At 44.9% G+C, this 20,785-nt stretch overlaps 6 protein-coding genes across 6 annotated transcripts; 2 read left to right on the top strand and 4 right to left on the bottom strand.

Moving 5' to 3' along the window:
- Positions 1-179: 179 nt before the first annotated feature.
- On the bottom strand, positions 180-2,013 carry AOL_s00188g146 (uncharacterized protein; the record flags this gene model as incomplete). The annotated part of the gene is made up of 3 exons (XM_011128394.1): positions 180-802; positions 878-1,667; positions 1,735-2,013. The coding sequence occupies 3 exons, from the start codon at positions 2,011-2,013 to the stop codon at positions 180-182; spliced, it is 1,692 nt and encodes a 563-aa protein (XP_011126696.1).
- A 2,435-nt stretch (positions 2,014-4,448) lies between these two features.
- AOL_s00188g145 (uncharacterized protein) lies at positions 4,449-5,489 on the top strand (the record flags this gene model as incomplete). The annotated part of the gene is made up of 1 exon (XM_011128393.1): positions 4,449-5,489. One exon carries the CDS (start codon positions 4,449-4,451, stop codon positions 5,487-5,489), a length of 1,041 nt encoding a protein of 346 aa, XP_011126695.1.
- A 3,015-nt stretch (positions 5,490-8,504) lies between these two features.
- AOL_s00188g144 (uncharacterized protein) lies at positions 8,505-10,449 on the bottom strand (the record flags this gene model as incomplete). The annotated part of the gene is made up of 6 exons (XM_011128392.1): positions 8,505-8,587; positions 8,687-9,675; positions 9,739-9,803; positions 9,868-9,918; positions 9,986-10,225; positions 10,339-10,449. 6 exons carry the CDS (start codon positions 10,447-10,449, stop codon positions 8,505-8,507), a joined length of 1,539 nt encoding a protein of 512 aa, XP_011126694.1.
- A 1,016-nt stretch (positions 10,450-11,465) lies between these two features.
- AOL_s00188g143 (uncharacterized protein) lies at positions 11,466-12,765 on the bottom strand (the record flags this gene model as incomplete). Its single annotated transcript, XM_011128391.1, has 3 exons — positions 11,466-11,616; positions 11,827-12,646; positions 12,720-12,765. 3 exons carry the CDS (start codon positions 12,763-12,765, stop codon positions 11,466-11,468), a joined length of 1,017 nt encoding a protein of 338 aa, XP_011126693.1.
- Positions 12,766-13,873: 1,108 nt separating this feature from the next.
- Positions 13,874-16,487, bottom strand: AOL_s00188g142 (uncharacterized protein; the record flags this gene model as incomplete). Its single annotated transcript, XM_011128390.1, has 2 exons — positions 13,874-15,818; positions 15,871-16,487. 2 exons carry the CDS (start codon positions 16,485-16,487, stop codon positions 13,874-13,876), a joined length of 2,562 nt encoding a protein of 853 aa, XP_011126692.1.
- Positions 16,488-16,871: 384 nt separating this feature from the next.
- On the top strand, positions 16,872-19,845 carry AOL_s00188g141 (uncharacterized protein; the record flags this gene model as incomplete). Its single annotated transcript, XM_011128389.1, has 5 exons — positions 16,872-17,305; positions 18,428-18,613; positions 18,684-18,944; positions 19,012-19,203; positions 19,272-19,845. The coding sequence occupies 5 exons, from the start codon at positions 16,872-16,874 to the stop codon at positions 19,843-19,845; spliced, it is 1,647 nt and encodes a 548-aa protein (XP_011126691.1).
- Positions 19,846-20,785: the final 940 nt, after the last annotated feature.

Genomic DNA, 20,785 nt, shown 5'->3' with positions numbered 1-20,785 from the left:
ACTGAAAATCTCTACAAAGCATGCTCGAAAGTAATCTAGATTTCTTGAGTCGAATGCACGTATGTATGCTCGTGCCTATAAATATATATTTAAGTACGTACTCGATAGAATACTCCTCTGTTATACATTATAATTATATATAATTTCCCTCCCTACCTCTTCTCTATTAACCCCAAGCTCTACCTGTGTGTTTGAAGAGCGTGCTCATTCATAAACGCAATTCCCTCCTTTCTATAGTCATCAGTCTCGATATAGGAACCGCCTGTACTGATAATATCAAAGACGATCTGTCTCTTCCCAGCACCATGTCCATAGGGAACCCACTTCACATCCGAAGAGCTAGTACCAACTCTTGGATCTCGGTGAGCAATAAACCTGATCCAGCTCCTACACACGAAGTCCGCAAGACCAGCGTATTCAGCCTCCTTTGGTCCACCAAGTGGATTTCCATTGTCATAAGGACCATCGTAGCCATCACCGTTCAGATTATGGAAAACAAATCCAACTTCTGCAAAGTGGCCGGCGCCGGAATACGCTGGCAGACCATTGGGAACGGCACGGAATCGGAAGCTCCAGACTGGAACGTTCTGGGAGGTAAGGATTTCGGCGGTGTGTCTACGGTTGGCAATGAACATGTAATCACCAACAAAAGCGGCAGCGCGATGATAAGCAGCACCATTTTCTGGCAATGAAGTTCCGTCATCTTGACCGGTAAAGTTTTCAGCTGGGGGGATGGAAACGTCGGCTGGATAGAGGGTAAGAAGCTCTTGGATTGTGGCGGATGACCACGAAGAAGCGGTCGCTATATCGGTTCCACACATATGTTAGTATATATTTTAGATTATCCTCTGTTACAATGGCAGGTTGCGTTTCTTACCAAAGTGGGCGGCGATATGGCCATCGTGATGAGCTCCAATCGTTCCGAATGATCCACCCTCATCACTAGTAGTACCAACAATAGTCGGTACCTTAACGTATCTCCCATTCTTTAAGGCTTGGCTGCCGTACTCTGTCAAAAACTGCCCGTCGAGGACAGGCTGCCACCACTGGTCAGGAAAAATAGTATTCAATACAGCAGCCGGTGCATCCCGCAAGCAATTCAAGGGGCTAGGTGCGTCGGTGCAACCGGCAGCTACTGCAAGCGCATTAAATTCCGCTTGGAAGTCCTTTGGAGAATTCATCGGGCCCCAATAAATAGGACTGCCACTTTGTTGGATGGCACCGCGAAAGAGGCCGTCGTCGCGGCCGTTGAAAGCAATTTGTTGCATTCCAACGGAGGCGCCGCCAGCAGATTCGCCAAAGATAGTAACTTTGTTAGGGTCACCGCCGAATGCCTTGATATTTTCCTTAACCCAATGCATAGCCAACCGCTGATCTTTTAAACCAGCATTGAGATTCTGAGTTCCTTCGACTTCAGAACCGGACAAAAAGCCCCAACCACTCAGTCTATAGTTGAACGTGATCCCAATAATTGGTGACCCGATTTTCTTAGACTGATCCACCATAAATGACATGTTATATCGTAGGTCTGGGCCGCCTCCTTCTCTGAATCCGCCGCCATGGATCCAAAGCGCAACTGGTAGTTTTGCGTGCGATGGAGTGCCGGCGGGTCTAACAATGTTGATGGTCAAGCAATCTTCATCCTGGGTAAATCCATCTTGATCCGCCTAGATTACTTTACTTAGTACATATACACAATGTAAGTTTTAAAATTTAAAGAGATTTGCTACATACCCCGTACCCAAAGCAGTGGACTCCATACTGCTTAGCATTGATGTTTCCAAGCTTAGTATTAATGTACTGTGGAGGACGGAATCGAAGTGGTCCCACAGGTGGGCGCGCATACGGAATACCCAAGAAGTAATCCTGGTTCCAGACTTGATCCTTAATACCGTGTACTGTTCCGTTCTTGATCGAAACAGTAGGTGAAGATGGCATAATAACGCCAGCTTGCACGGTTCCGATAAATTGGAGCGCCAATGAGGCAGCAAAAGATAAGACTGAGGACTTCATCTTGACCCGGATGCCACTAAAGAACCAAATGTCAAGAGCAGAGGGAGTGATAATCTTCAGAACAACATATCTCCGGAGTTCCCGTTTGGTTTATATATCTCTGAACGCCAGAACGAAACTAGAAGAAGAAAATACTGTGAGACACAGATTCCGCTCCGGTATGGTAAATCAAAGGGATGAACAACATAACTCGTGGTACATGGTTGCTCATCATGGTATCAATCAAGGCTTTCGCTCTTCTGATTCTAGATCCCTGTCAGTGTGACCGGCTCTAGACCCGTAGAGGCATAACTTCGGTATTGTTCTTAATCCTAACCGTCTTTTCTCTCCGTCGATTCATCGGTCCCCACCAGCGCATTGATCTCATTCCTAGCCAACTAGTTTACATTCTACTCCCCATCGCGTGGCAGTCGACCGATCAAAGCAGTCCATTACAGCTTACAAAATATGGCAAAATTTTAAGCTTTAAAGCTGTCAATCAAATATTAATCTTCCATCCAAATCAAGAAGTTCCCAACACGACTGATCTCATTAAAGGCCTAGATGCTCGACCTTGTCGCTGGACCTTTCTTCCACGCCTGCTAATTCTCGCTTGTAACTGACGTTCCGTACCGTCAAGATCCACCCCAAAGTAGGCTAGCTATAGTTCCCGAGCGAACAACCTTTCAGCTTCCATCCTAGTATATCCTCATAAAAATCCGTTACTAGACACCGCCCAAGCCCGCTCCATAAACCAGAGGAGAGCACTGATGCATGTTCGGTGAAAGCGGATCGATGGCTGGGAACTGAGCAGCTAACTCTGAAGTCAAACTGAGATATCTCAATCCAGTAGCGAGGCATTGCAGGAAAACAGCATAGAACAAAGCTGAAAAACAGGTGCACGGGAAGGAATCGCACCTCCCGACCCGCATTTCGATGCCTGACTCGGCTAGTCTGGCAGGCGGCTTACGCTAACTCAAAATACCCCACATGCCAATTCATATTCTGATGGCCCTTTTCCGCAGCTCGTCGGAATCAAGGAGTGGGTCAGGATCGTAAACTCCATAGCTAATTGGTAACAAAGACATTCCATCATTCAAGGCAGTTGATCGCTCACTTCAACGTGCAGAGTTTTGTCTCATGATTGGTAACTCTATCTCTTAGCTCTGCAAGCGCAAGCCTCTTTCCCGAAAGGAAGCTGTTAGTTAGGACTCCTAGACAAATATGATTGCTCCGGTGGCCATCGAAACTTCTGCGAACATCTTTCTCCCGAGCTCTGTGGCGCCGCCAAACTATCCCAATCTTCATAACATGGCGTCAATTCTCCCAAACCCCACAACAGCGAACCGTCAATACCACAGTACTACGCCAGATCCAGCGCAACCTTAGCTCAAATTGGTATGGAGGGGTTTCGCGCGTGGGCCTATAATTCGAATTCGTATACAGGGCGTAATATCTTGTCGATGCGTCAACAGCTAGCTAGCTAACGGCTCCACATCGTTGTTATCTTTGTTTGCACATCATGCTGCACAGTTCATTTTTCTCGTATTCCAAAGGGTTTAGAAAGGAACTGGTACCTGCATCTCATAGCGCATCACCATACACACATGTGCATCGTTACGAAGGATATGAAATGATGCCGACAAGCTAGCTGAGGCCGGCCGCGATATCCGGAACACTAAATCCGCCGTGTACCGTACTGCGAAGCAATAAGTAGGTGTATCAGGCATGGAAGGTCAATACCGCGTGTGCCATGGGAATACCCAGAGCTGGCCTGGGGTCCTGAACGGCAGCCAGTCAGGGCAGGGCTAAGGTATCGGGTTCCTGGCCGGCCTCAAATACAGTTCAGTGCAGATCATGATCGACGGGAATATAATATTATTCGATCGGAGTTAGCTACCTTATTTGGACATACAACGGGATCAACACAACTTGACAGTCCCAAAATAACACTACGATTTGATCTCAAAAAACTAGAACTGAGATATATATTTACAGACATTCCCGATATAGAAACATGTTGCATTTTTTCAGAGTGTTCCAAATATGTCTTGCGGTTATGCAAGGCTCTAGCGAGCGGTTGCGAATATTTCGCAGGGGGTTAACGGAACTATGAGACGACGAGTCGCACTCGCAGCCATTTTCAAGCACATGTGCACTGTACAGCTGCTGCACAGGACTATAAAACTAGTTAACCGAATTACCATAAGTGAACTGATCATCCACAATCCAGTCTGCAGTCACCACATGTGGAATTCGATATCTGATGTGTCGAATTTGCACCCTAAACCGTCACACAAGGCTTCAGGGCGACCTAGCTATAGGTATCCGAGCCAATCTCGCCCTTAAATTGAGATATTTCCCAGCCTCGCCCCGTTTGCATTTTCTTCACTAATTACACCACATTACGCAATCTTCTTCAACATCATTATCTCTACAAACGGATACCTTTAATCATGCCCTGTCGCCCCGAAGTTACTAGCGTAGAGTCTGACGAGGAAGCAATCAGAACCTGTCCAGATGAGGAACTCCCCGGATTGGTTGATAAACTTTGGGGAAAATACAAATTTCAGCCCAAACCGAAACTCCCAATGGGCAGATTGCCGCTCCATTATACAGAAAAACGCATATCTCCGAACTATACATCACGCCTTGTATGGACAGCCTTCAGACCCCATTTTCTTATCGACCTTGAGGCCGCGGTAGATCTTGCTCGGAGTCTTGGTATCAGGACACCACCCATCGAAAGATCCCAGAAAATAGTTATTGAAGAACGCTGTTACTATTTAATCATTAGTCGATACATTCCTGGAAAATCGTTAAAAAAGCTTCTGCCTCAAATCGACAGGGAGGAGACAATCAGGTTGGCTTTCCAGCTACGAAGCATGTTAGAAAAAATGCATCAGAAAACCAACAGATACGCGGGGGGTATCGGAACTCTCGCGTTTGACAGAGGGGGTATATTTATGACCTGGGATGAGATCGGTTTACCCAAGGGTACTACTACAGCAAAAGATATTGCTAACGTAGTTAATTACCGGTGGGGCTATCGGAGAGAGACTCATGGCGACCGTGGGGAAACTCCAGAAAAGATGGAATGGGACATCAAGAATGGACCCTTAGCTCCTAACTTGCCCCTTGTATTCACAAACTACGGTCTCATGCCCCGCAGGCTGATTCGCGATAATAATGGTGACCTTTGGATCACCCGATGGGACAATGCTGGGTGGTATCCAGCTTGCTTCGATCGAGCCTCTATGATCGTTGGGATTTTCGGGAAAGATAGGAGGGCTCATCAGGAGTGGAAGCTATTCATATCTATAGCAAACGGCTACAAGTGGTCAAGAGAAGTAAATGCGATTTCCATGAATAATTATTGGAGGTCCCGTTGGCCTGACCGTGAGAATTGCGCAAGGTTGGGGCTAACAAAACCAGAATACCCAATCATCATAGAAGAATGGCCAGCAGATCCACGGGTGAGATACGGCCCGGTGTGAAGTGTTCAGTACGTACAGGCATCGGAAAAAAACAGGGGTAGGGGGCTTCATTGTACATATGAAGATAAGCCTAAATCGCTAGGGTTAGTTCATTGAGGTCGCTAGCCTTAAATCCACTGCTTGCGATCTTGCAGCCACCTTGATTAACCAAAAGAAGCTACTATGCCTATAAGAGCCTAGAAAATAGAAATCAATTTCGTAACATTACTCACCTTCGCATATAAGTCCATAATATTGTGATCATAAGATCATGGTCAAAAAGTCCATGGCGTTATAGCTTAGTTAACTTGTTAAGGCTCTAGGCGGTATAGAAGCACATGCAGACCTAACATCTAGAAGCTTGATTCATCCAACCTTAACATATCCCAAAGGGCTTTGGAGTGTACAGGATCTCACCGGCAATCGATCCGATCTTAGTTTATTTTCCGAGCGTGTTAGATCTAGAGGTATCATATGATTGTATATTGGCAGCACACGTTCCTTTTCCCGATAGGTTGGCCGTGGAACTGCAAAGATTTCCTAGGGGTTTGAGAAGTCTCAATGATGTCACCATCAAGCTAGGACATAGACTACCAAGGACGATTTAATCCTATCGCAAAGTAAAGCATCCACATATACTTACTAAGTATCTACATAGTGAGACGCAGAAAATGAATTGAATTTCCGTGTTCAAAGCTTTCATCTTCGAATAGCAAAGTCAAGTATACTATAGGCCAGCTGTTTGAGGCTTCCCAATGCATCCGCCTGACCTGGATCCATGGAACATCATGATCAATTAATCGCAAACTTCTGTAAAATATCCTAAGAAAAACCGTGACCAACCGCCGACGCAATACTATGACCAATAATAAAACGTTAAACGTCGACTATAACACTAATACATAGATGGCCGATCAGTTCGGATAACCAGGAGTATACTCTGTTAGTACACTGCATTACCTCTGAACTACTGTACTAGTCTTCTTCAAATCACCACCGCTAAAGTTAGAATAGGCGAGATCTAGAATGCATACCAGCAAAGAAAGCATCCACTGAAATCGCGTATAGTACATTAAGAACCGTATCAACTGACTTACTACTATTCGGATATTCAGCCAACATTACAGCGTTATAAGTGTCTGCTTTTGCTCTAGTTGATCAATTGCAATTAATTGAGGTCACCGCAGTATAGTGTAACCTACATATATCATATGCATATGCATTATATATAATGCCATAGATAATGTCACTAAATTCCATCCCAGAGATTTTATGTACATATATGAATATCTATATTTGTAGGCGAACCTTCCCGTGATGAATTGAAAGCGTAATTAAACTCTAACAAATGATACCTCCCGCCTCATATCTTGAGATCTTATCATATCCAGTCTCTTAGCGCAGCCATTGATTCCAACCATATCTATAGCTTCTCGCAGCATGACACAGCTATTTCAAGAAGATCTATATATAAAAAGACAATATCCCGTCTAGCTTCGCCCAGATTTGACAGGACTTATAAACACATGTATTTGATAATACAATCCAAATAGCTTGTTCTCTACACAGTGATCTCGAACTAAACCGCCAAAATATATCTAGACCCTCCAACCCATCATTACTATCCATAATCATAAATACAAAAAGTGTCATCGAGTAGACAAACCTCCAATAGATTCGACGATACTCCAGCCAGGCGTAAGTACACTCAGTACTGCATGTTAAGACCACCCGTATTTCTACACCGTATTATATCTTTTTCCTATATTAGAAGCGTTTCTAGTAGTCTCCGAGTAATCATTATCAAAATAATTATAAGAGAGCTAATTATGAGTCGGCCTGTTCTATATTGAAAATGCTTTTCTTCTTATAAAAAGACCGCGCATTCGAAAAAATATATTGGAAGTCAAAGATTTTCAAAGTCGACTTCAAAAAGGCAGTGCATACCGTTAAACTTGTAGCTATAAAGCCGCAAACCATAAACGACTACGGCCCGACAAACCACTTCCTCCTCCATTTTAGTGGTCCTTCAAAAAATATAGGGTCGCTAGACATAAACCCTTGGAAAATCGAAGGAAACCCCCTAGAGGGGCTTGTGAATCTCTATCCTCTACTCAACCCCTTAGAGGAGGATAACACTGACGGCAGCGACAGCAGCAACGACGACGATTCCGAAAAACGAATTGTTAAAGATGAAGAGTACCGGGTATTGGGGCAAGGGCTCACAATCAAAAGAATTGTAGATATTCTCGTAGAAAACCGGCGGGACCGGTACGACTTTAACGGGAATGGGGAGGGCTGTACCTATTGGTGCAAGAAAGTCCTGAAAGATTTGACGAAGGAGGGTTTCCTGGAACAGGACGTGCCTGAGAAAGCGATGGATTTCATGTCCTATTGTTGGTCCGACAAGCGGCCCGAGAAGGTTCCGAGGGCACCACAAAGAGGCACATTCCATTCGAGGCCATGATTCACCTCGAATAAGTCATAGTTAAGGACTGTTTAAGGTGCCGCCCTTCTCCTACTCCTACTCCTTCTTCTCCTTCTCTTCCCTTCTTTTCATTCTTTTCTTCTTTCCCTTCCTCCTCCTCCTCCTATTCCCCTTCTTCTCATTCTCCCTCTTTCTCTTCCTCTTCTTCCTTCTCTCCCTCTTCTTCCCTTTCTTAATCACTAATACTATTATCACAACTCTCGGTTTAACCTTTTTACTGTAAATAAATCTAAAGGCGTTTTGTTTCTCTTTTTTAATAGACTTGAGTTTCAGGGCCAAAGTTATATCAGCCCTTCCCAAACATTACTTCTCTACTTCCAGCGCATAAGATATCTCATCGAGTGGAAAACAACCAAATACTACACCCTGCACGGTTATCAAAGAAAAGTAGGCGAAAAATGATCAAAGGTTTTTTCGATATATCAAAGTCAGTCATCAACATACAATCAATCGTGAAACAACCCACCACCCCCTTTCAAACAACCCAAAAAATGACAAAAACCCCCCATTTTTTTCATGGTTTCTTGACCAGCATAAAGATTCGGATTTTACTCCATCTGACAATAATTCGCCGGAAAAAATCCCTTCCTTGTCCTCCCATCTGTTCCTGTAATCTCTCCCTCCCACCAATCTATGATTCCCCCACAAAAACAAGTTAGCAAAAAAAAACCCGTCCTTTCAAAATAACGGGGCGTAGATTCAACGAGCTGCGGCTATCGAAAAAACCCACCTTCAACATTTTCAGTCTTCTGTATGACTTTAACCCTATCTCCTTCCCTTAACTCCAAATCCCCTCGACTCTGCGGTTGAAAAGAATACAAAGCAATGACGTAGACATCCTTCGGTTTCGGGGTGGGTTTAGATTTCAACGGAACTGGCGGTGGCGGCGCTTTCTTCTTCGCCGCGATGGCGGCAGCAGCACTAGCCAATGACGCTGATGATTGTTTAGACTTTAGACTCATCCCATTTGTTCCGTACATGCTAGCTGGTGGTGTATAAGTAGCGCTGGCCGCCGCACCTTCGGGTTGGAACGATTTAACCGATGTTGAGGATTGGATCTTTTGGACGGTTGGACGAATTGATGCGTCGGATGGTTTATCTTTCCCCCAAATGCTGCTTGAAGATTTCCTTGACACTGGCCTTGGTGGAGCTGAACCCTTCCCTTCAATACCTAGTCCGATCCCACTTCCGCCGGATTGTTGTCTAGACATCGGTCGTCCGCCGGGTGGGTCTAGTTGCCCCAGTTGGCTATAAGACGGCGGCGGTGGATCACTGGTTCTTACCCTACGAATCGGGTGACCAATGTCTTCTTCCGTCTTACTACTCTGTCTCCTTGACAGAAAGCCTTTCTTTTCTAGAACCGGAGAACCGGGTGAAGAATGCTTCAGTTCCATAGGTTTATGCACCGCCTTCCCATTCTGTAGAAGCTTGAACTGCTCGGCGTGGTCCTTTATCGGCATGAAATCTTGTTTCCATTCTTCCTCCAAAGTATCATAATTCATCAAACTGTGGCGAGTAGCAAAGTCATTGACAAAACGGTATTGGATACCAACAAATTCGGTGGTGATTTCTGTTATTACGTGGAGCACGTAGGGGATGTAGACACCGATTGCGTCGAGGATTGGTGGGACGGTGGCCCTGATGTGATTGTCTAAAGCTTGATATTTTGTGGTGGATTCTTCGAGGTTATGTTCTGCTTTGGCTTGGACACCCATTTCTCTAAATCATCCTCTTTGTTAGATTGCTTCCAAGGCTATGGGTTTATAGTATGTGTAGGTATACCTCTCGGTGCGAGCGCCCTTCTTACGTGCACTATCTACCGTCGAGGTATGTCTTTCAAAGTCAAGCTATTCACCCATCAGCTAGCGCTCTCCATACAATCATACCAGTAAATTTCGCAAATATATATACCTTATAATTATCCCTCTTATCCAAAGACTTCTTCACCGGTTTCAGACAGCCCTTTTAGAACTCCGTTAGCATCACCATAGTCTATCTTTAGTACCGGAATAGACAAAAAAATACCCACCCTAACCACATTAGACTGTTTAATAACATCATTCACCTTCTGAGCGATCTGCTTCAGCTCCTCCTTCATCTCACCCGAAACAGCATTATATTCCTCAACTCTCTGTAATCGCGCCGGATCGATCGCAGCCCGTTCTGGCGGAATGGCTTTATAGAGCACAACCATCTCTTTTGAAGCGGCATTTTGGTGAACGAGTAACTGACTGATCGCCGTTTGATATTTTGTAAGATCTTCGATTAACTATATTGAATTAAATTATCTTTATGTCAGTAATTTTTTTTATTTTTATAGTATACACATATATATGGAAAAATTGAATCTATGACGTTTGTGGTGTTGTGGTCCGAACATACCCTGTTTAGCCGTTCATCGTAGTTCTTGACGTCAGAGATGATGGTCCCGACATCAACGTCGTCAGCCGAGCGTTTCATCAGCCTACCGACGGAGCGATGTAGGGTATTCATGGTGAAAAGGAGGCTTCAACCGGACGGCTCTAGCTAATCCGAAACCGAGAAGTAGTTTAGCGAGAAATAATTGATGGTCGGACGGTATCGATGGAAAGACGAAATGGTGAAAGTCGCAAAGCTAAGTGTTTGTGAGTAAGAAGGATGGAAGGATGAAGACGGGTAAGATCGAATTGAAAGAACCTGCAATGCAAGGATAATTAGGAGGCTCGTATTCCGAACTGCGGGTGAGAAACGTCCCAAGACAAAAAAAAATAAAAAATAAAAAAAACAAGAAGAAGCCACCGTTGGCTGAATATCACGGAACAACAGCCGTATTTAAACGAAACAGCAGATATGCCCCCCCTTCGATAGTTACTTCAATAAAAGCACTATACTATACTATTTAAGTAGATCAAATAATATTCACGAACGGACAGGACAAGGCTTGCATGGAACCAACCTCGAACAGGGGTCGGCAGCACGGCAAGCTTACGTCTGCTCGCCCTAGTTTGTTCTTAGCGCTGTTCCATCACACCTGCACTGCACAGGCGGCACCTGCCACTGTTGCACAACCGGGCACTACTCTGTTGATAATTAGACTAGCCTGGAGGTGTATGTATCTTTGCGGGTAGACATCGGGTAAATATTCAATTGGATTGGATTGGATATGAACCTGTAAGAGACAATTTGCAAATAGAGGCTTTGAGTTCAATTCCTTTGGGTGTAATGTAACCAAGTATATATTATCTTTCTTAAAATAGAATACATTCAGACAGAACCAATTGCCTTTTCTATCGACGTCAGTTACTTAATATATAATCTCGCATGGTACTTGATAGGAATTAGTAATTATAAGTGCCTGGTCAGATCCAGGTACATTTTACAGGTACCATGAACAGGTTCTTAATTTGATTCACGTTCAAACACCCAACAGACCAACGCAATTCTTAAACATCAACGTTACCTGCAACCTCATAGGAACTTCCCGTCTTGACCTCAAAATAATTCCAACGGCGCGTATTAACTCTCATTGCTTATTGGTATAACATTCCCTCCAGGTGTCCAAAGTATCTTCCTCCGGTAGGTTTAAAGCTCTTAAGAATCCCATCAATCTCATCCATTTCAGAGTCCGTCAACTCGACCGATTGAAGGTTCTCAGCAACCTGTGCCTGCTTTGTCGCACCACTATCACCATATCCTTGTAATTAGCATCAGGCACCTATAAAACAATCCCCAAACAACTGATACCATATCCTATCATATCATATCACACCCCTTCCAACAGACGTCATACAAAACTATTCCAATCCCAGGGATTGAAGTAATACATGAATGCAATCTCGATAAAGAAGGTTCATATCAAAAAAAAAAAAAAAAAAGAAAGAAAAAACTCACAAGATAAGAATAATCTTCAATCCACCCTTGCCCCATCTACCCCCAACCTGTCTAACCCACGCCAACCCCAACTGACTACTCGTACACCCTTTCCTCCCCGCAATCCCCTCCACCATCTCCACAAGTCTCAAATTCTTATCAAAATTCTCCGGCTTAAACCGATCAAAATGTTTCCTCATATCACCTTCAGGCAGATCATCTGCACTCTTAAACTGTCCTGTCAAAAACCCCCTCCCGAGCGGTGAATACGCCGCAATGGGTATACCAAACTCTTCACAAACTTCTGCTACTCCATTCTCAAATATTTCTGTAGCCCAGAGTGATACCTCCAGTTCCACACAGGAGATGTTCTCCTTTCCGAGGATATCGACCGCCTTCCTGATCGTCTCGGCGGAACACTCACTCGGACAGAAGCTTCCTATCTTTCCGGTATCAATATACTCTTTCACCACTTTATAACTCTCTTCGAGTGGTATAGTTTTATCCACCCTCGCAATGCAAAACACATCAATCCTATCCCTCCCCGTCTTCTCCAGGATGTTGTCAATGGAAGCACGTAAGGCAGCAGGACTAGAATCCGGAGTACGAGTGACCCAGTTCATACCCGCCTTGACGGAAAGAACTACTTTATCCACCGCCTCTGGATGCGCGGTGAAGTACCGCTTGAGCATATGTAAGTTATCTGCTGGATCACGAAGACCATAGAATTCTCCTGAGACGAAGAAATTCGCGCCGTGGGAGAGGGAGGTATTGATTGATGCGAATATTTCGGCGTCAGGGATTATGAAGGGTCTGCCGGTGAAGGCCATCAGACCGAATCCTAAGGATAGTTATGTGCCCTTTAGTATCTAGGTGGTAGGGAATGTATGTTTATGAATACACTGGAGACTTACCGGTCGTACCGACCTCTCGTCCTGCAATTGTGATTTTATCGGACATGTTCACAACTTTGATCGAAGATCGATTGGATCCGTTGACGTTCTACTATAAATCTTTATTCAACCAAGAAAAAAAGTCAACCGATAAAAGAAGAAAAATCCCACACCAGAATGTATATCCAACCAAAGAGGCAGTTCTGATCTTCTCCTCAAGACCTCAGGATTACAAGATCTTAAGACCTTTTATACAAGTATATAAAAATCTCCATCTCCTAATTACCTCTAATCTATAACACACCATTTACTCCCAACCTGGAATTAACATTAATCCCTTTCGGAGTTTACTCCACGGCTTTTATATCCACCCCCTCGAACCTAAACTATCACCAAAAGCAGTCTCGTCGGAATCGTGGTATATTGAAAAAAACAACACCATACCAACTTAGGCCATCAATATCAATATCTTTATTAAGCTTAAAGTCGGTGTCGGAAACCTTTCAAGTTCCGACGAAATTTTAAGTTTTTTTTTTCTTCTTTTCTTTTTTGAGTCTGCATTGGTCTCGTTGGCCTGCATGTTAAGCATACTTCGATTAATATTTGTCGTGATCTTACTCGTAGAGCGTCCTCGGGGTGGTATTTAGCGAAAAATCTATAGCTGGTTCCTTAAAATAAGATCACAATAGAAATATCATTTGGAGATAAAGTACTGGTAAAAGCTATGAGCATATACAATTGGTAAAAAAAAACTCTAGTTCAAAGAATATTTAGGAAAATTGGAAAGAAACTAAGACCACATTAGATCACAGTGAAATTCCCCCAAAATTTAAAACAGAAACAGTAAAATAAAAAAAGGTGGTATAATACTGTTACAAATCCGACTGCAAGAATCGCTAAATGCAATACAAAGCATTGCTCTAAGTTAAACTTCCCCAAAGCCAGCCATCGAGGGAGAAAAAAAACAAACAAAAAGAAAGTCTTGCCAAAATATAACGCCATGGTATGTTTCCCACAAGTTAGAATAAAGTTGTGGAGTGGGTAGTGATTGTAGAAAGTTAATGAAGGGCTCATAATAAATCCGATAAAATATAAGAAATCGTATGTCCTCTTTGGGACTTCCTTGCTTTTATAATACCTTTTTTTAAAGAAAGTCCTGTATCCTTTCTTCATACTTACCATCTCTTCTGCTTCCTTTCCTCATCCTCGTCTTCATCTTCATCGTCTTCATCGGCACGATTACCAGACCTCCCCGGCCCGATCTCCATAAAGGCACCGATATTCTCTTCTCCAAAATAGTCTTTTAGTTTCCGCTCTCTGGCTGGTGCTCCGCCAACTCTAGCAAATCCTGTACTAGATCCAATTATCGCAGGGGGTGTATCCCCCTCGTCATCCCGTAAATTCTCTTCTTTCGCCCACGCGGGTGTTACAATCCCGCTAGCTGGTGTAGATGGGTCTATGATTGATCCTAATTTTTCATATTGTTCTCGTGTAAGGGTATCTCGAAGTAGTGAAGTACTCTTTGTTGATTCTGTACGAGTAGCTGAAGGCTTTGAATGGGTTTCTTCAGGTGATGGGGTTGAGTTGTATGGTTTTGCTTTGTTGCTTAAATCATCCAAATGAAGATTGTCCCAGGGTTGAGGATCGACGATGGGAGTTAGTGTTTCATCGGGTGGTTCGACGATTTGTTTTTCGTTAGCGAGTTCGGCGACGTCGATTTGTTCTTTTCGTGCACCAAGTGGTGCTTCGCCGGATGATGAGCTGGAGCGGTGCCTCGAGGAGACAGTTGGGGGTGGAAGGTGGGGTGTTGAGCCGTCCGGGGTATCCATCCCCGGAGGTGGTGGTGGTAGAAGGGGTTCTGGCCCCGTTTTCATAGAACGCCGTTTATCAGTTGGTGAGACGTCAGTATCTTGACTGGCCTTTCTGGACCCTGGCTCAAAAATCTGGGGGATTTGGCCACTATATCGGTTGGGAATTTCTAAAGAGAGGCCTTCAGGTCTAGATTTACTCCGAGAGCGTCCGATTCCAAATATTCCAGATGGGGCCCGGGTCGAAGAGGATCCTGTCGATGAAGTAGATGTTTTGCGAGACTGTTTCCTCTTTGGTTCGTAGTATGTAGTTGCCGAAGAATCTCCCGGGGATTTCGACGAGGACTTGGATTTAAACGGTTCGTTGAACCCCATAAGGTTCGGATCATCTAATCCGGGGAGTTCTAGCTTCTCCCATGGTGGAATATCCTCTTCGGGCCCGGTCAGAGCCGTGGGGGACCGGACAATGCCGCTCGAGTCTAGTGGATCGATTTCATCTAGTTCTAGCTTTTCCCAGGGTGGGGTTTGCGGCTTCGTGGTTGTTGGGACATGCTCGAGATAGCTACTAGCTTCGCTTGGTTGAGCGACAGCGGTAGAACCACTCCCGCCATTTTCGAGGCTGCCATACCGATGCTCCCGTCCTCGTTCCGCGATTCTGTGAAGCGTCCCAGGTGGTGTTTTAATGAATATCGCATTATCTTCCCATAGTGCTGCCTCAAGTCTATTGGCGGGGTGGGCATTTCGCCTTCCTCGGGGAGAGATAATCTTGCCATCACCATCAACATGTCCCAGCTCGCCTATCGCACCGTGGTCATCCCCATAGGCGGACATCCACGCAACACCGATTGACGGCCTATGGCTTGTGCTGCCAATTGTGCCACGACGTGCGAGGGGCATTTGAGGTGTCAGCGGGGTTCCGGGGCTGTTATTATAGAATGTAGGATCATAGTGGGTAACATCCCGATGACCTTCGGATAGCGACGTCGAGCCTAACCAGCCAGGAAAGAACCTTGAAACCAAAGGCTTTGTCATCGGAATTGATGCACAGACAATTCCGACGTTAACTTCAATTGCTGCCCACATGAATGAATATGCTGCATTGTAATCGAAGTCGAGTGCTTGGCTTTCTGTTAATTGGAAGTAATGTATGCGGATTATCCCCACGACGATATCAAATAATCCGAGGCTAAATACAACGAGCAAGATAGCCTTTTGCCGGGTAGGGAGGCGGAGTGACGTAAGGACGGGAATGGGAAGGACAATTATGGCGAGGTCTTCGAGTATATTGACTGGTGCTGAGGCAAAGTATATACTAGAGATAATATCAGTATTCGGCCTTTGTGGCAAGGCTGAGACAATCTTACCGAACAGTTCCAATACAACCCTCAAACGGCTGCCTATTTGACTCCGGATCGAAAACGAGTCCGATAGGGGAGCATCGAAATGCTAATAGGAGGGTAAGTGCGACTCCTGCACTGATAACTACCGCCATGGTAATCCAGCAGAATCTCCGAAAGTGCTTTTGCACTTTGAAAACCAGTAAGTAGAATGCCAAGATCGACACTTTCGTCACAGCAATCGCTGGATTAAAGAGTAATGTAAACGCATATTGATATTTTTGCTTCTCCAGTGCCATGGCATACGGTATTGCACTTGAGTGCCGTCCGAACCCATAGTTCACACCTTGTATGATAGAAAGACACATGCCGAAGGATAACGCAAAGGCGACGAGGATAAGGTAATCATCAATGCGCATTCTCCGTGCAATAAAACCTCTTGCAATGATCCGGAGTGCGACGGAGATGAATGCCAGCACCAAAAAGACGATTGTAGTCGCAGAAACCGTGGGGCCGTGATTTCCTCCATTTTCGCTTGGTGATGCGAGAGCCGTGCTGGTGCTGTAGAGTTTGCTGGTCGTCGTCGCAGCTTGGGTTATCGAGGCGGTAAGCGTGCCTGTGGTGAGGGAACCGCCATTATCCATTATACTACATTGGTTAATTGCATCAAACGTAATATCCGAGCACAAATCGATTTCATCGACGGGGTTTGGAATTATTAGATCTCGGTCTTAGGTACAACCGAGTTGGAAGGATGTATAGATGGTCGACGAAAGAAGTTGTTTCTCCCATGGTGCGGCTCGTCCGCTGCCTATAGAAGGGACGTACTTAATCTTGCATGAAAATCCTGATGTGTCCTGGAGCACGTCAAATGGAAAAATGCCAGGAAGACGAGGTTTTTTTGGCTGGGGCAACATCTCAGTTTAAACGGCAATTTTAAGCCATGCCATGCCCACCCCTGCACTATGTCGGTAATCTTTCACTCCAACAGGTTTCCTGGCTGGAGCAGGATGCCATTCTGTCTCACAATGTTACGCCGCCGACAGCAGAGGGCAAACATTGAGTTCAAGATCGTTATGAAGGATCTTTGGCTACAACCATTCTTAAGGATCCAAAGACTTCTTCGAACCGACGTGGAATCTTCGAAGAAAATTCCTGGGGTTCTTTGGATGGGGTTTCCGAAGCTAAAGTTAGGCGAGCGTGACAGGCAACTGGAGAAGCTCCGAGACAATGACATAAATCTTTCAGGCAACTGGCCCTCCAGTTGGATCGCCGGGCTCCCTGAGGATTACTCTGCAATCGTGCGAAATCAAGTTTCCCTTTGCAAAGAGAAATATCGTATTTCTCCGACCAACCGGCAAAATGCGGGGGTCCACCTCCAAAAACCGAAGGCTCTCTCACATTCGTTCGAACAGACGAGAGCTCAAGAGAGGGTGGACCCTCAAAAATCGGCAGCCCCTCTGTTCGCAATATTACTGAAATTTGAATTCTGGATTCCCTTAGTCGACGGAATTTCTTGGTTTGAAATGCTTAATTCTGACATCGAATTACTTGCATATCCTAGTACGGAATATAGGACGGAATATAAAAGACGTTAGCACTGTTTCTCGCCGTCTCAGGTTAGAACTAATAGCTAATCGAGTTTAACTTACCTTGCAACGTGGGTAGCAGGATATGGAGGGCCGTCATGTGGGCAGGGATGTCGAGGTACAGACACATCATTGGGGGCCAGCTGCAACCTGCAGAACACTTTAATCGCGCTTCTCCGGGTTTAAAATTTCAGAAGGGATCCCAAGGCATTTTCTCATTTATCTCCTTCCTGTTGTCCGTCGAGGTTCCATGCCGTTTGTCGGCACAATTATTCGCACTCGTAGACACTCGAATCATGATCGAGAGTAGTTATCGACAATTCACGATTCGAACATCGAGTATCTCGGACCCTGGTCAATATATATGAGTTCCTAGTCGCCGCGTTGACGTTCACACAACGACTTCGAGTCCCGGCTCGGATGGGGCCGCGATCCCCTCGAGCAAACGGCGGGCAGAGCCACCACGGATTAGACAGCTGGCGCCATGAGGACAGTGTCGGTTCTGCCCACCACAGCGAATTCAGACAGCCTTCTCCCAACCCGGGATTTGGCGGGGACCCGAATAACAATTTCTATCAGCTGCATTCATCGAAATCGGCTGTGGAGCTGAGTGCCTATGAATCGGTTGCTCCTGTTGCGATAGTGACGATCTTATTCTTTCTGTGGGGGTTCGCATCTGGGCTTTTATCTGTGGTGAGAGACGTCAATTCGGGCCGATGAGGTTATTTATGCATGCAACACGCTAACCATTAGAAATAGAGTCGAACCAACCCGTCTATAGACGTCACGCCACACTCCACCGTTAATACTTAACGAAATATCAGACTAAGAAGAGACAATGCCGTTAGGTCCTAAATAACAGAATCAACAGTACAATAAAGAATACAGAAGGTGCATTGATTGGTTTGCATAGCGCATATTACGGGTCCGTCTTTTTTTTGATAAACTCCCTAAGATTTGAACTTGAGTACTAAAATGAAATAAAAATCATACAGAGGGTACTTTGTAGGCCCTTTGACATTTAGTGGATATATCTTCCGTCATTATGGATTCCGTATCACCTTCATTGTCGGATTGGTTATCTACGGCGTCGGCTGTATCGTATTCTGGCCTTGTGCCGTCCTACAGACATATCCAGGCTTCATCATATCAAATTTTATCAGCGGACTCGGTGTAGCTACGTATGGCCCCTGGAGTTGCCAAATATATCTATAATATTAGTTTTGTAGCACTGACTGATTTTCTGCATAGGATTGAGGTCGCAGCAAATCTATTCGTTGCTATATGCGGACCGCCGGAACATTGGGAAGCCAGATTGAATCTGTCGCAGGGTGCTCAAGCAATCGGGAACGTCTTCGCGCCAATACTCGCTGACAAGGTCATCTTCCGACGGGATGAAAGGTCATCGAATTCGGAGTGGCTTATAAGCGTACAATGGGGTTATTTGGGCGTCGCTTTCTTCGACTTTGCCCTTGCTTTGTTCTTCTGGTATGTTCCATTACCAGAATGCAAGTAAGTTGCCCTATACTTTGAAATATATATGATCTTCTCAAAATCTAGGGTTCTAACAAGTTATTAGGGATGCGGATTTAACCCGAGTCAACAGATGGCGTCCAGCAAGATCGCTTGATGAAAAGGCACAGAAGCGACTTGTTGGGAAAAAGGCACTGTTACTTATCGGTGTATGGGCGCAGTTTTGCTATACTGGTGCTCAAGAAATCATTACCGTCAACGGCCCAAACCTCATTAATATCTTCTCGCCTACTTATGTGTACGTATTTCTCGGATATATATATCAACATCGAACCTATAGCTTCATTTCACTAACCCACCCGATAGTAACAAAACAAACACCTACCTTTGGTCCGCCGAAGGTCTCCTTGCGTTTGGTCGCCTCGCCGGCGGGGTCGGCATGTTCTACTTCCCAGCCCGATGGTGGTACCTCATCTTCGCATCCGGATGTGTCGTTACATCCACGCTCCTCGTGGGACTGCAGTATACGACGACAAACGCCGAGGCCATAATCGCACTTCGCATGCTTCTTCAATTCTTCGAATCAATACTCTTCCCTACCATCTTCGCCATTTCACTACGCGGCCTATCAGGTAGAAACGTGAAGTGGGGTGCCTCATGGCAAGTGCTCGGAGTCTGTGGTGGAGCTGTATGGCCACCGATATATCAAGCAATAAGGGGTCGGTACGAGCCGAACAGCAGTATGGGGAGCCGAGTTGCTTGGGTTCTTGTCGTTGTACTCTTTAGTGTGGGGCCGGGCTTGCAAGCTTTCTTAGTGAACTTTAAGCCAAGTTGGAGGCAAAAGTTGGATGGGTTAAGCAAACGGAAGCTGAGGGAGAGATACGAGAGTGATGGGACTATCGGTGGGAGATTGGACAGGGTGAATGATCATGTTGCTTGAAATTTAGGAATACGAGACATGTCATAGGTAAGGTTATGCGGATCAAATGATTCGAAGTTCTAATTTCTGCAATCTAGCGGGCGTATCGGCGATACTTTGATCTTTGTAAACCTATGCTTCGTCGAAGTTGTCATTTATTATTTTATGCATCAATTCCTCCAAACCAGTTTTATCTTTGTGCACCTATCTGCAGTCCTTTGGTCATGTACTGTGGTCGTTATAATTAGCGACCGTACTAACAGATTAATCAACCATAAGCTACATCCTTTATTCTCATTTCTCTTCTGGACTTAGAAGTAAGGATCTCGTAAACTAGGTGCTGCTGTTTTATTGGAGTTAACAATGCATACTACATACACCGATTATTGGTTAGTCCTTGACGCTGGTTGTTCACATGGATACATGTATATGTCCTTTCTTTAGTAAGTACTTAGGTACCTATATACTGAGGCTTAGGTACATACGGGTTTTTATATTCAGGGTAACCTGGCTGCGTTCGTATTAGACCCGTGTACATAGTAGTACATTACATGTATACGACTAAGTACATGCATTGTAAATATGTATACAAAGATACTTATAATTACTCGCCATCGACCTCGGACGGTCGGGCTGCGCATGGTTTACACACCTGCTTATGTAAAATTCAAGATCAAAGAAACCCCCAATCTCGTGATATAGACTTAATCAGTTTATCCATGGATCCAAACCCTCCCTTACGGCCGCTCAAGCAAGTCATTCGATCGCGTGGGCGAAGGTCCCGTCGAAACTTTTCTTGTTTCATGGTTGCCAACCGTTTGTTTCCTTCCTTCATCGCCTTTGACTACCCTTTTATACAACTGATCAATGGAGGGGAACAAAAAAAACATCCTTCGGAACCTTCCGTTTGGATACCACCGTTTGAACACTACCGTTACTTCCTGAATAAAAACCCAGGAAG

Source organism: Orbilia oligospora, assembly GCF_000225545.1.
Source record: "Orbilia oligospora ATCC 24927 unplaced genomic scaffold scaffold00188, whole genome shotgun sequence".
Classification (NCBI taxonomy): domain Eukaryota; kingdom Fungi; phylum Ascomycota; class Orbiliomycetes; order Orbiliales; family Orbiliaceae; genus Orbilia; species Orbilia oligospora.
This window is presented reverse-complemented; position numbering and strand designations above follow the sequence as displayed.